Source organism: Sinohyriopsis cumingii, chromosome 7 (assembly GCF_028554795.1).
Source record: "Sinohyriopsis cumingii isolate HCF-2022 chromosome 7, ASM2855479v2, whole genome shotgun sequence".
NCBI classification, from domain to species: Eukaryota; Metazoa; Mollusca; class Bivalvia; order Unionida; family Unionidae; genus Sinohyriopsis; species Sinohyriopsis cumingii.
Window position 1 is genome coordinate 65,242,655 of NC_142967.1, and position 16,048 is coordinate 65,258,702.

Consider the following 16,048-nt stretch of genomic DNA (forward strand, 5'->3'; position numbering starts at 1 on the left):
CTTGTACTTGACCATCGTATTTAAATTAAATTTTAGACGTATATCTGAAGATATTACAAAGGAAATGTACATCGATATATACTAGTATTTATATTTCCGTCTTTTTGAAGGGTTACCACAACATGTTTAAGGTCTAGTTTATATTTTGGCAAGACACAATGAATACAAATTATTCTACGTCTGGTAGATTTATCATTATGATATGGCCGCAGGTCGACCCAATAACAACAATTATACAAGTAGTATATTCTAATTATTTATCTTATCGGTTTACACCATGTTACTCATCTTCAATTTGTACCCTAATTAGGAAGTTTTGGTGAATCTTCTGCCAGGGAAAGTGTGGCCAGGGGAAGAAAATTAGTCTACAACAGGACTTTTGTCCAGCTTCGTTGTCATACATTCAGATCTCTGATGAATTATTCTTTTGTGTAGCTTTTCACTTTCTCCAAGATACTGAAGGCCAGAGAGTTTAAATGTGACTAGATTAATTACATTAATAATATTGCACGTTCTGCATAGACCATGTATATTCACTTTTATTTTTTGCTCCTTGTTGTGCTGGTCTCTATCTTATGTTGACGGGTTTTGCATATTTGATTTCCACCGAGAGTAGATTCGCCAGAATGGTCTTGGTTCGTGATTAGCGTAAGCGTCGCTCTGACTAGGACGTCTTCGATGTTTTTCGGTCAGCAGTATGCTACTTTTGGTTTGTTCGGAAGGATTAACTTTTGTGTTTCGCAAGAGTCCACGACGGGACAGTATTTCTGGGTGATTTTACCTAAAACCACATGGTTTTCTGGATGGTAGATCAGGATAAATGGTAAAAGTCTAGGGTTTTCTGGGTTAAAGTTGTCTTTGGCTTGCTGATCTACGTGTCTGATTTGATACTTTTCATCAATAATACTTGTGACTATTTTTGCATTGTACACTGCTGGATCTTGATCTAGTTTTTGTTAAAATCTGGCGTGACTTAATTGTCTATTTGCTTTATTTTTGAAGTCTTCTCTATTCATAAAGACCACATCGGGGTCGTTATTTCAGTCTTGATTATGATGTCTGTTCTGTTTTTCAGCGCATGTAGGGCATCTTTTTTTTTTTTGCTCAAATCTGAAAACTCTGTTTGCATGATTGATGTGTTCTGAAGTGTCGTTTTCAACTGAGGAGAAGAATATTTATAGATTTGCAATGAAACTGGTTGATGGTGTCCAACTACTTTTTGTTCTGAACATGGGTCGGTCGCGGCTGATATCTTCCTCTGATTCACTTTGTCTGCAGAGCAAAATGGACCATGTGTTTCATTTGGCGGATAATGTCTTAAGTGTCCTTGTGCAGTTTACCTCTTTCAATTGTCTTTCGGCGGGGACAGAAACTCAAAGCTTTCGATAACAGTTGTATTTTTGTCTTTGTAAGTTGTGCTTTAAGAGATTAACGACTGTGCTGGTAGCAATTGAAGGAAGTTTCTTTGTAGATTAATTCAGTTTTTCTTTCACTGCGATTTTTATTTTTAAGTTTAGGAGATGTTTTGTAAGTTCAGGGTTCGTTAGGACAGTGATTTTGTTTATCTTACTCAATCCTCGACACAAACAATCACTATCTGTCATTGACCATATGATTATATATATATATATATATATATATATATATATATATATATATATATATATATATATATATATATATATATATATATATATATATAACAATAATTTAAGATATGTTTTATCATTCCTTCAAACAGAGTCATGACACGTTATTTTTTTTATAAGTATGTAAACTTATAATGGCATAAAGGTAATTTTCAAATACAAATGACACGTTTCTAGCTTGCCTGCCAATGATGTCTATGCATTGATTAAAGAACCATCAGACGTAATAAAAAAAAGTCCATGAAATGTAAACTTACTTAGAATTGTACAAGTTATATTTCTAAGTAATGTACCACCTTTTCTAAAAATCATAACTTGTATTTTTGAAATGTTAGCCACAAGTTTCCGCTTCGCACAAGACTCTTTCAAATAATGTTGCTTGATGTGAAGGCTTTCGGTAGAACCTCTAACAATGAAAATGTCGTCTGCATAAAAGAATAAAAAGGTATAACATGTTAATATCTTTACCTTTCAATGCAATTCATGACAAACTCTTCCTGTAAATCATTTACAAATATTGAAGGGAAAAAAAATGGTGTCAAACATTGCCGAACATCAAGATTGAAAGAGTATTCATCACTTAGTATATTATTTTATTCAACTGTTGTTTTCACATTGTTCTCTAATTAATTGATCATACGGAGAATATTTCTCCTTTAACCAAGATTTCTTAATGTAATTATAGTTGATACGTTATCCCTTGCCTTGATTAATACTATATGAGTGTAGCCTAAGTAAAATGAAAATACTTTCAACTGTACTCTTTCGGTCTTTAAAAAATCCTTCATTCAGTAATTTTATTATTAAAGTATACGTGTGAATAATTTATCAACCCATCTCAGAAGTACAATCATGAACCTCTTCCCTTTAATGCAGTGTTATAAATAGACCTTCCAACCAAATTTATTGAATGTGGCCAGTTTTAAATACAGCATTAAAGAAGTTACAGAATGTATTTAAACCATATCTTTGCCATAGCAAAGAAACTCGGCAATACTCATATCTAGATATGCAATGTGGCCTAATATTATTTAAGGTCTTTTCTCCATCTTTACGGAATATAGCTTTATCTAGTTCGTTAAATAAAACATTAAAACGCTCCTATATTCCATTAAAGTGAAAAACATCTTCATCTTGTATAGAAAATGATCATAAATCTTTTAACAGCTTTAAAGTATTTTTCAGCAGTAAAAATTGTATTGTTTGAGGGCTTAGGATTCCCATCTTCTTTTAACTTTAACATCTTCGAGTACAAGTTTTCATAATTACATTTGACTTTCTCAGATTCTAATGTTTTCAGTTTATCATCTTCAGGCCTATATGTTCCTGTATTTTCTTTCATAGTCTCATTTCACAGATTAAATTTCTGTTCTTGCTTCTAGTATTTCTACATTTCAGTAGTGATTTATTGTACTAAAAAAATTAGATGTTTTCTTTATATATTTCATTAAACCAAGGATTAAAGGTTTTCGCATCATATTTCTCCGACACTTTTAAAGAATGGCAAAAAAATTGTGAAAAAAGATACTGTGGACGAAACATTTTTGATAGTGCAATCGTGAAGATTCCAAAGCAAGTTTTCGTTTATAATTTATATATGTTCGATTCCAGATACGCCACCTAATATATATATATATATATATATATATATATATATATATATATATATATATATATATATATATATATATATATATATATATATATATATATATATATATATATATTCATTCTTGAACTCTGGTTACCTTATATGTTTACCCTCTATACTTTCATATTATCTTTCATAAATTTACTTTGACATCGTTAACAATATTAAATTCTCACGTAAGTCGTACACCGCAGTGAACTAACAAAATTTTAGGCTCACATCAACAAACAGTCAAAAGAGGCCGAAAAGCAATAACAACCTCTTAAAATACATCCACCGTGTCCAACACACGTATACTGCCCAGTATTCTTATTATTACATGTTACCCGTTCATGATGTCTAAACATGCTTGCCGGCAAATGTCAAGTAACTGAATTATATTAGACTCTGTGTGTATAGTTTCTTGTAAAACATGTGATTTAATATTATAATCAATTTATTCGTCGAGAAATGCTTAGATATTTTATCAACAGCAAAGTCGGGGCATGTTGACATTCATGAAATAAAATCACTACATATGATTAATGTACAATCTTTTATTCCGATCACTTTCTGTTTTCACCAAAGACTGTACGAGCTTGTCAACAGTATTTGTGTCCACCGCAGATTGCCTATAGAGACCATCCAGTTTAAGATAACAAAGGCAAACACATAAATATAAGTATATTGATTTTCTGTATCTCATGATGAAACATATCTGGTATTCGCCAAGGAGAAAGAAAAAAAAAACATTGTATTTTATCATATATAAAACTTTATTTTATCATATATAAAACTTGAAAGAGTATCAAAGCTTAGAAGATCAAACTAACTCATCAGCACAACACAACATGCATCCCTTTTTGTAAATTAGTCTCACTTACAGAGGCCGATCATAAAAACTATTAGTGACTTAAGAGAACTGTAGGATTGGCATGGCCTAATACGTCGCAGTAAATTACAGTTTTAACATTTTGTCAACTATTTCATCATATACGACAATAAAGGAAGTCCGGTTAAACAATGCATCACAGAGGGACTATCATTTTTGTCAAGGAAGTAATAGGAAATAAATTTATAGAGACGCTAATGGCATCGAGTCAAATATCTTCCGCAAAAAAAACAACTATTTTCCACATCTGAAAAGTAATGCGGTTTCTGTTCACTTGCTTTTGCTCACAAAGGTATCGTTTTTGTTGCTGCGGGTATAAAGTCTGTTGGCGCACACAATCCGGTGTCTTATTGCAAAATGGGAAATCTTGTATTTTCTCAGTGTAAAATATAAGGATATATTTTTCAAATGTTAAAAGAAAGGAATGAAACAAATATGAAAATTATTTGGCCAATAATTTTCCATATTTCACATTAAACATATTAATCACATCAAAACAGATAAACATAATCTATAGGATTGAAGGACACTATATTAAATCTCATATATGCAAAATCTCCACATGCGATAAAACTTATAACAGTACAATTATATTCGTTAAGCGACGGTCTAACGACGCATAAAGTTTAAACAAGACGTTAAATTATATGGTTAAATATAACGAGTGGTAGAAAAACAGCCGTGGACTCGAACATCGTTTGGAGTGTGTAAAGCAATCTTTTTCTGTGTTTTGACCCACGAGTCAAATTAGGTGGAAAACAAACATAGGCCTATTACCATGTAATGTTGCATGCTTAAAAATGGATCACTGACGCTTACGTTAAGTAAAAGTATTGAAATACCAAGCTTTTAATTCAATATTTCTAACCGTTCATCGAAACATAAAATTTAAATATAAAGTTTGTGAAAACAGTATTAATAAGAATCGGGTTTTATTAATATTTAATCAAAATTTTCGGCATTGAACAAAAAAAGATTCCATCAAAGTAATCCTTGGAATTAATAATTTTACAAATATTTATAATAAATCAGTGACACGCCGTATATACCCGCTTATGCCTAGATTCCAACTGCAAACTGCACAGACTCAGATACGTCGTTGCATTATTCTCCGTCAGTTCTGGGTGTATGCAGTTTGTTATGAGCAATCTGAAGTACAAGCAACTTTGACTCTGATCTGCCAGTGCATTATTCGAATGTACATTAGGGTATATGTTGTTTGTATTTTGTCTCGACTTATAAATGAGTATACATTGTATACCAAAAGAAAAAGTTGGCAACAAAAATGACATTATTTGCCACAAATATTACCCAAAAATAGTACATGTACATTATATTATAACTTTGAAGTATGATGTCAAACATATTTCAAATAATAGCGAGCTTTTGGACGGATGAATTTAGTGATGAGCTTGTTATACATAAGACCAATAACCAACAAAGTTTATTGTCAAAATAATATGATTCTATACCGGCTTGTATTCTCCTGCGAGTTCGGGGATGTAGAAAAAGTCCGATGAGTACTCCCACGTGTCATAAGCGGCGACTTTTGGTTACAGAAGCCACGGTAGCGTACCGGACTCGCAACTGAAATTATGCGGATTTTAATCGTATTATCAGATCAACCCGAATGACAACAGTTATATGTAACTGGGCAAGGCAATTTATCCCAATTGCCTCCGCACTTCAAAACCTACTTGTGTTGATGTACCGTACAAGAGCAAACCAAGACAAATTAAACAAAACCCCGTTTGGTATGAACAATCTCTTATAAAACAATCGAAAGCTTTTAAAATTAGAACAATATACTAGACGGAAGTAGAAATAATTTTAGTTAAAAAAAATCAACGTATATATCAGTTGTCAGTCAGGGCACAAAAAAACAATTGACGAATTATATCCTATCCATAGATCAAAATTCTATACAGTATCCCTCGGTAAATGGTGGTGACATTAGAACATTGGAATGTACTGTCTGTTACAAGAGTAAAATTAACAATATTTAACAATCCAGTAATACTAAAAGCCCTATCAACGTCACGTTCTTATTTTTTTTTTTTAACTCTAGGAACAAAACTAAGGCTTTTACTTAACATTCAATTTTTCGGAAAAATTCTCACTTCCACTCAACTTCACCTTAAATTCCATTAATTGGGAAGTATGTCCCCTCCTTAAAAAGTCATCCACGGCACTGCACTCCCCAGGGACAAAGCTCAGCCACTTTGTAAGATTTAGTTAGCTCGGTAATTTCAACTAACAATAGACACAACCTTGCAATCACCATTCGGGTTATTTTGAGCTGCCATACTTACAATGGAAAATCATACGTCCCTGACAAGGTATGCGCTGTATAAACCTTTCTCACCCGCATCGCCAAATAATTGACATATTTTAGCATTAATACTACCTATGCACAGCTAACATGCAGGAAGGAATTTATATGATATGACAGTCAAACGACTAAAAGCGATTGAGCTGATCATGATGAAAATTGTCGTAGATTATGTAATGGTAAACGTTTTTATTTTCAAGTAATTTAACGTGTCTTTTAGAAGATAATAACACTTACTTGAATGTTTTTGGTTAAAGCTGCGGATTGATGTGCATTGGGTGGACTACGTGGCATCGTTATGACATAATGACAGGAAGAATAAAGGTCGGGTTTACATAATTCTGCGCCTTGTTTACAAACCTTATCCACGTTCTGAAAAGTTCATATTATACCTGTTTTACACCGTTATTTTCTATTTACGTTTGAATACAAAATAGTTACTGACACTGACATTAAACGTTCAAAGTAATGACAATGAGTCCTTTGGAGCAGTGTCCATTGAAAAGGAGTGGATTGTATTGTATGAGCAATGTCCATTGTAAAGGAGTGGATTGTACTGTGCTATAATTAACGACATAAAACCAGTCGTGGACTCGCCATTTTGACTATAATTAATAATCCTTGAGGAATTGTATATTGCAAAATATCGCAGTGATCTTGTTCGATTTTTATGCATCTAAATCATGGTAGCATACAAAGAAAGTAATGTAAACTTTATGGTTTATTTACATTGTGCGTGACAACTATAAGCGCTTCAGATTAGCTAGTGACTATTCCAATGATAGAATGATGAAAGCTTCACAATTTTAAATGCTGTCTAAAACAAACATAGATTTAAATCATACGATAATACTGATAGTTGCTGCCTTATCCCACACCCGTCATAAAACCACGTCCATGGTTCGTATTTTAATTCTAGTTTTGCATCATGACTATATAGTCCTTAGTACTTATTACAAAGACTAGAGATTCAATACACGAGTTATATATTTAAATTCAAACCAATACCCTTGTCAATAGTTCCGCATCACCTCATCGTACGAAGGTGGCTGTGAAGTTGGTGGAGTGAGAGGAATGGGAGGGGCACTTGGAACTACTCTGGCATTTTGAGCAGCAGCCCCGCTGGTCGGTGTTGTATAACTGTGTGACATATGCGAGGCAGGTTCTGATCTTTCTGGATAGACTGTGCTCCCGCTAGTCTTACAATATTTACATTTATTAGCGCATTCATAGCTCAATATGAGAATAGACGCTGTAACATACATGATTAAAATAAATGTTTCTGTAACCATAGAACCATTTCGAGCTTCGCTGGCACATGACTTGCAGTTTCCTAAACAGCTAATAAGTTTTTCGTTCGTTCCATAGAATTCGGCCAGACCTATGATGAAAAATAGAGCATTCTGTAATTGTCCGATATTCAACATTTAGTCTAATTGGTAGCGATATACAATAAAAATGGGGTAAACGAAAAATACAAGACATAAATTTCAGTTGTTTTCAGTTTCAAATACATTGGGACTATGTACTAACATAGTCTTACAGCCTTAAGGTAAGATTAGGTGTAATATCAGACGTACCGTAATCATACTAAATAAGACGGTTTTATTCTGCTTGTAAATCATACTCTTCGCAACGTAATCTTTAAAACCTCTGCCATGCATTGCGAAAACATGTCATCAATCGTCAGATCCATCTTCGCGCCATTTTACATGTACAAAAATGTTTACTTTATAGAACGTTCCATTTAACGACCGATCATTTAATATGTAACAGGACATGGCTGTTTAGAAAAAAAATCGGCCATTCAAAAAGATTTAGAAAAAATTATTCTTACATTGATTTGTAGCGGAGAAAGTAATATATTCATTAGATTTGTTGAAAAAATATAACTAAATGAAAGAAAATAATATTCTGCTTTGAAAGAAAACCCTAAACCCTCCCGAAAATTAAATTGTCAGTTCCTAATCACTCATTGACATGTATGCTTGAGTTAACGTGAATCTGAGACAATACCACACGGTAAGGGCAAGAGATGTTTTTCAAACAAACGACTCGAATGTAGGTACATTATGCATGCACTTTATTCTGTCTCGGTTTCATACGAAGACATTACCTGGAAACTACGGTGGTGCAATGGTTAGCAAGCCAAACTCACGACAAAATGGGTTCGAATCCTATGAGCTGATCAGCCCGGCTCTGCTACTGTCTCATGTTAATTGGGCAAGGCGCCTTACTCCAACTACCTCAACACTAAATTACCTGTTTATGTTGATGTGTGGTAAAACGTCAAACGTCAAACAAAAGTACCATTACTGACGTCGATTCATTATGTTTGAAGCTGAGTGATGCACGTAAGTGCGAGCAAGAGTGCGTGCAATTTTCTTGTTTTTCATGTATTTATATTCTTACCATAGATGACAAGTACTCCTTCTACTCCCCAGAAGACGTAGAAAATCATACGGACATAAAAGTTTTTGTGGTTAACAAATACAAACAGTGGCACAAACACAGACCAGGTCAAGTTGATCAACCCATGAATGCCCAGATAGGTTGGTAGCCTCTGATTCATCTCGCAGTTGCCATTGGTTGAAAACCCTGAAAAGCATATATTTCTACATTCATTAAGAAAATATTTTAAGAAACAACATGTATTTTTTTATTTTAAAAAACACAAAAGAGAATCGTGGGTTCGAAAATGTTTTTCACAAAAGTTAGTTTCATCAAAATTTTTAAATAAATACACTGATTCAGCCACCTACTTTTAAGATAGCGTAGCTATCTGCTAGATATGAACAAGGAAACAAGACATACGGTCTTCCTTTTAACCATAGACCGAAACTCACTACCTTGTCTTTGTCAGAAATATGTTTTTGAGTTTGTTTATATAAAAAAAGCGAAGAAACAATTGAAATGTTTTCAAAGTCCTTGTCTTGATAAAAACCTAAATCAAAATATCATTTCTGACTCCATTTTGATGAACCTTTTGCAAGATGTAATTACGCTGCATGATGCGTCTGGTGATCTTGTGATTGATTTTGACCAGCTGATAACGCACTGCGTAAAAGTTGGTGACCTGGTTGAATAAAAAATGGAAACCTTGGATTGTTTGACTGAAAATCTATTGAAGAGAGAGATAGTGTTGAAACAAAGAATAGATACACACAATACTTTTTTAAACCTGTTGAGATCAAATAGTTTGGTCATTTGTAATGGCGCAACATGTTTACGCCATGATATTCGAAAACATCAGCTATATTCATTTGGTATCACTTCACATCAAATATGACAATACAAATTGACAGAATCATCAAGCTGCAAGTTGATTGGCTGATTAAAAATGTATTAGAACATGATCCGCGATAAAATATTAGAAGGACTAACTGTGGCGGGTTAAACAAGTATAGAGTCGAACGATTTCATTTTAAGGATGACAGCTTGTAAATGTTGGGGCATGAAGCTTTTTGAAATATTTAAACTATACAAGTCAAAGCGATCCAGAATTGCTAAGATAGCTTTAGCTGGAATGCCTTTTGTTCTCATTTATTGAGATCACATCAGCTTCATGCAACAGAAATCATGCGTGGCCGATTTATGGCAGGTAATAAATCTATAATGATTTTCAATGATTCATACTCGTTTTGTTGGTTATATCATTTTCTTTTACAAGGCTGTCATTGTGATTAGTAGCCTTTTGCCTTTGCATTAATTAAGAAAAGAAATCACAACCATGTCATTTCTTACAGGCCAATTTCTGAGAGTGCATAATCCTAAGAAGTGGCGTACTAAGGATTGCGAGAGGGGCGCGGACCGCCCCGGGTGACAGTCAGAAAAGTGGGTGGGATGCAATCGGGAGAGTTTAAATACAAGTACAATTTTTCAAACCAAATTAAATATTCGCCAAAGTAAAAGTTATTTTTTAATTTGCTTATGACAGCTCTGTACTGTTTAAAAATCTAATTGCAAACATAATATATTTGTATGTGTTTACATTTTAAAATTATGTGTGGGGGTGCTAAAAGAAGAATCTGTCCCGGGTGCCAAATACATTAGGTATCTCACTGGGCCTAAGTAGAAATGACTTCAGCGTCATGATCACGTCATTCAGAGTTACTAAGTAAGCGCTGATTTTGTAAAAGGGAACAACATTGAATTATATTTGATCTAAAATATGTTTATGATCAGATATACTGCTACATCATTCCCAAGATCAATTTTACCCATAATTAGAAAGCAAAGAAAACTTAATCCTAAATTATAAATGCTGGAGAAACAATGTCGTTTATAACAAATACAAAGTACGCACCCACGCCAATTTGGGTCACAGCGAATACCGTCCACAAAATTGCAAAAATAAATGTCGTCACTTCTGAAACGGTAATAAATGCATCATAAGATCACATGATGATAACTGACGGTCTTTCATGTACTTAACACTCTACAATTACGTCAATTGCTAATGGCAACCTATGATCTATAACGATTACGATTTTATCTGTAGTTTTAGATTTGTAAAGTAACATTTTAAGACTGTTCTTCGCTCCACCACATCCGTCTCTGTCTCTGTCTCTCTCTGTCTCTCTCTGTCTCTCTCTCTTTCTCTCTCTCTCTCTTATGCGCACACAAATAAAACAAGAAATATACTGAAAACACCTTCATTATTCTGTACCTTGTCACTTACTTGCTAAATTTTTGTTTTCCATAATTTATTTAGCCTCAGTCCATTCCATTGTGTGCACTAGCTTTTGCAGTCCCTGTAATAAGCAATAAAACGCTATTATAACCATCGCAATAACAATCTGAGTGGGTGTTTTAGTTGTTTGACGTCGTCAGTAGCAGCAGCAGTGCCACCATACCACTATTATTAGTACAATAAAACAATAATAACACCAACGAAGAAAACAGCGATAACAACCTAACAACACATTTCCACAATACCCGCTTCCTTGTAGCTGACATTTCGTAAAGTGAATATACGTGTAACCAATAAATAAGATCGAATCCCTTCTAAAATATCGATTATACACGACTATTTAGTATATTGTGTCCGTACCAATTAATATTGGTATATTATATTACCGTATATGCTCGGTAAAAGATGAAGTACAAGTCTGCAAAAGTGCATCCAGCAATCGCAAGCGGTTAAGAAGATTAAGTACGGAAAGGGAAAGTGTAATAGAAAACTTCAAATATTGAGCAGTGACGCTGCTATTTAAAACAAAATTCCAAATGCGTTACAAGCATATCAAATAACTACTAATAACTCATTATTCCCACTATGAAAACAAAGTCATATGTACAGCGTTCTTTTGCATACCAGGGCCCAGCAACGTGGAATGAATTGCACACTGAACTTAGACACAAAGTGTTCTCAAAACTCACTTATTTCGACTGCAAGAACAAACTTAAAGACCTTATAATGTTTCCTACCTTAAATATTCTCAGCATGTCTTTTTATGTTTTCTAATTGCATGGTGTTTGTTTTTGCAATCATATCATTATATGTTTTTTTATCTTATAGATATTGTCTAATGTGGTAAAGCGCTTAGAGCTTCTAAAGATTAGACGCTATACAAAGTCCTCATTATTATTATTATTATTATTATTATTTATTCAGATGCCAAGTTCAATTTTTTTGTGTCTCGTACCGATCTAAAGTTAAAAGGGAGGGAAAAATGCGATAAAAAAGAAAACATATTATATACGACATACACAAATATATAACGTTTTATAATTTCTTAATCTAATACAGCTCTAAATGTTATAGAGCAGAAAGGAAAGGGTGATGGAAATCTTAAAATACTGAGCAGTGACCTTGACATTGAAGATAGAAACCCCGGCGTGGCTCACACCATATCTGTACCAAGTTTTATTCCTTAATCCCTAACACTCCTCAAGAGCAATTGGGACAGAACAATAGAATGCTTAAACTATTGAATCATGGCATTGGCTCGGACATAGAACCCCCAATTTTGTAGTAACTAATAATGATGCATAAGTACCAAGTTACATTCCTTAATTTCAACAACGGTTAAAAAATTAATGCGGAAACAAACGTGTGATTAAACATTTAAACATTCAACCGTGACCTTGATATGGATGGTTGGACTTCGAATGTGGCACGTGATACACTTTCTAATGCTGCATAAGTATACTAAGTTTCATCGCTAAATCTCAAAGTTCTAAAGTTATAAAACGGAAAGGAAAATCAAAATAGTTAGCCGTGACCTTGACATTGAAAATAGGATCGCCAGTGCGGTACGTGGCACGATTTATATTCGGCTAGGTGTTGACCAATGTATGTTACTGTACAATTAGGTGTTGACAAATGTCTGGTACTGTACGACTAGATGTTAACAAATGTATGTTACTGTACGAACAGGTGTTGATCAATGTATATTACTGTACGAATATATATCGACAAATATATCTTACTGCACGAACAGTATCTTGACCAGTAAATGTTATTGTATGACTATATATCGACAAAATGTATGTTACTGTACGACTAGATGTTGACCAGTGTATGTTAATACGAATAGATATCGACAAATGTATGTTACTGTACGACTAGATGCTAAAAAATGTATGTTACTGTACGACTAGATGCTAAAAAATGTATGTTACTGTACGAATAGATGTTGACCAAAATATGTTACTGTATGACTATTTATCGACAAATGCATCTTACTGTACGACTTGGTGTTGATAAATATATGTTACTATATGACTAGATATCGACAAATATATGTTACTGTACGATTAGATATTGAATAATGTATGTTAGTGTACGACTAGATGTTGACAAATGTATGTTACTGTACGACTAGATGTTGCCAAATGTATGTTACTATACGACAAGATGTTGACCAATGTATGTTGCTGTACGACTAGATGTTGACAAATGTATGTTACTGTACGACTAGATGCTAACAAATGTATGTTACTGTACGACAAAATGTTGACAAAAATATGTTACTGTATGATTATATATCGACAAATGTATCTTACTGCACGACTTGGTGTTGATAAATATATGTTACTATACGACATGATATCGACAAATTTATGTTACTGTACGACTAGATATTGACTAATGTATGTTACTGTACGACTAGATGTTGACCAATGCATGTTACTGTACGACTAGATATCATCAGATGTATGTTACTGTATGACTAGATGTTGACCAATGTATGTTACTGTACGACTAGATATCATCAAATGTATGTTACTATATGACAAGATGTTGACCAATGTATGTTACTATACGACTAGATGTTGACAAATGTATGTTAATGTTCGACTACATGTTGACAAATGTATGTTACTGTACGACTAGATATTGACTAATGTATGTTACTGTACGACTAGATGTTGACCAATGCATGTTACTGTACGACTAGATATCATCAAATGTATGTTACTGTACGACTAGATGTTGACAAATGTATGTTACTGTACAATTAGGTGTTGACTAATGTATGTTACTGTACGACTAGATGTTGACCAATGTATGTTACTGTACGACTAGATGTTGACAAATGTATGTTACTGTACAATTAGGTGTTGACTAATGTATGTTACTGTACGACTAGATATTGACTAATGTATGTTACTGTACGACTAGATGTTGACCAATGCATGTTACTGTACGACTAGATATCATCAAATGTATGTTACTGTACGACTAGATGTTGACAAATGTATGTTACTGTACAATTAGGTGTTGACTAATGTATGTTACTGCACGACTAGATGATGGCAAATGTATGTTACTATATGACAAGATGTTGACCAATGTATGTTACTATACGACTAGATGTTGACAAATGTATGTTAATGTTCGACTACATGTTGACAAATGTATGTTACTGTACGACTAGGTGTTGACCAATGTATGTTACTGTACGACTAGGTGTTGACCAGTGTATGGTACTGTACGACTAGGTGTTGACAAATATATGTTACTGTACGATTAGATGTTGACAAATTGTTGTTACTGTATGACTATATATTGAACAATGTATGTTACTGTACGACCAGATGTTGAAAAATTTTTGAACGACTAGATATCGTCAAATTTATGTTAATTTACGACTAGGTGTTGACAAATTATGTTACTGTATGACTAGGTGTTGACCAAATTATGATACTGTACGACTAGATGTTGACCTGTGTATGGTACTGTACGTCTAGATGTTAACAAATATATGTTACTTTACGACTTGGTATCGACAAAAATGTATGGTACTGTGCGACTAGGTGTTGACAAATGTATGTTACTGTACGACTAGAATCACTATGTAGAATTACATATATCAGTAATATTCGAAGTCTTCCAATTTAAGAATCACTGCAGTACTACATAAGTATTTCGTTTATGAGCAATACTGCAGACTTATTGGATATATTAATTGTTTTAAAACCGTTATACAAATACTTATCTCATTAGTCCACGAAGCAAGCGATTAACCACGTCCATTCATAATTTGTCTTGTATCAGTCACAAAGTTTCCATTCATTGTAGTTATTCACAAAGATCGGTTTAAACATGTAACGCTTTAAATAAATTTACCTGTATATTGAACTAACAACGACGCTCAGTTAACTAATCATGGTTGCATGAGCACTGTAAACACACAGCATGTACGGTTATTGATTTTTGGCCAAACCCGTCAAAATTTATATTCCGGATAAAAATAACGCCATGCATATTGACTAACCTTACGCTTGTCAGTCAAGGTCAATGTCGGCCGCTTCATGCTTCATGCAGCTAAAATCTTTTAAAAACTGCAGACTGATATCAGCTTCCCAAAGAATCACGACTGCCATTTACGAAACTAATATGCATACGAATGTACGTGACTACATTGATTCTAACTGATATGCACACGGTGTTTATGCCTACATCGGTATTGAATGCTAAGGCGTTTCGACAACAAAGATCTCGGTTTAGCGCATACAATAACTATATAACAACTCTTAGCTTCCAAAAGCTCAAGAACGTCAATATTTGATTTCATTCATCGGGTTTGGAAGAAATAAAAATTAAATATATAAAAAGTGGGCAGGAGAAGTAAGTCAGGTAATCTATTTGCATCAGAAAAATTATCGGTATATAGAGAAGCTATGTGGACGACAACTTTAAGTTGACGTAAGTTTTGTCTGTACCTTGTTAAAGGCGATGGAATGTCCAGGTGTAATCCGTATATGATAAAACACCGGTGCACAAAATTGGACTACCTCTCTACGAACTATAAACATTTGTAAACGTTGGGTATGACGCAACTAATGCAACGCGGTTTTCCGATTGGCTTCTAAATATGGTCGACAGGAAATAGTACCTAGTTTGCTTGTACTTCCATTTCGTAAAAATTATAATGATGACCAAAACTTTAATTTTGTTCGAATGTGGAGTGGGTGGGTCATGCATTGACATATACTTAAATATGAACTACACCATTGAACTAGCACCTTACAGGCTCTTCAAATAATGAATGTAGATTTTGTTTTCAAAGTGAGGTGTAATAAGGTTGTTTTAG

At 33.8% G+C, this 16,048-nt stretch overlaps 1 protein-coding gene across 9 annotated transcripts; it reads right to left on the reverse strand.

Moving 5' to 3' along the window:
• Positions 1 to 4,031: 4,031 nt before the first annotated feature.
• Positions 4,032 to 15,782, reverse strand: LOC149795418 (uncharacterized). Of its 9 annotated transcripts, none has more exons than XM_089965205.1 (5): positions 15,678 to 15,782; positions 11,185 to 11,257; positions 10,810 to 10,872; positions 8,916 to 9,101; positions 4,032 to 7,884 (listed from the first exon to the last, which is right to left on the reverse strand). In XM_089965205.1, the coding sequence occupies exons 2-5, from the start codon at positions 11,204 to 11,206 to the stop codon at positions 7,517 to 7,519; spliced, it is 639 nt and encodes a 212-aa protein (XP_089821331.1). In that variant the 5' UTR covers positions 11,207 to 11,257; positions 15,678 to 15,782; the 3' UTR covers positions 4,032 to 7,516. The 9 variants fall into 9 exon arrangements, with proteins under 9 accessions (XP_089821331.1, XP_089821332.1, XP_089821338.1 ...); XM_089965206.1 differs by lacking the exon at positions 15,678 to 15,782 and adding an exon at positions 15,230 to 15,382; XM_089965212.1 differs by lacking the exon at positions 15,678 to 15,782 and having other exon boundaries at positions 4,032 to 5,758; positions 7,767 to 7,884; positions 11,185 to 15,008.
• Positions 15,783 to 16,048: the final 266 nt, after the last annotated feature.

Bases quoted from the DNA above. Each gene is read 5' to 3' on its own strand.
- LOC149795418 (XM_089965205.1), bottom strand. From the start codon at position 11,206: ATGGAAAACAAAAATTTAGCAA. The intron at 9,102-10,809 runs GTGCGTACTTTG...TATGCTTTTCAG, and splicing joins TGTGACCCAAATTGGCGTGG to GGTTTTCAACCAATGGCAAC. The intron at 7,885-8,915 runs GTAAGAATATAA...TTTTCATCATAG, and splicing joins AGGAGTACTTGTCATCTATG to GTCTGGCCGAATTCTATGGA.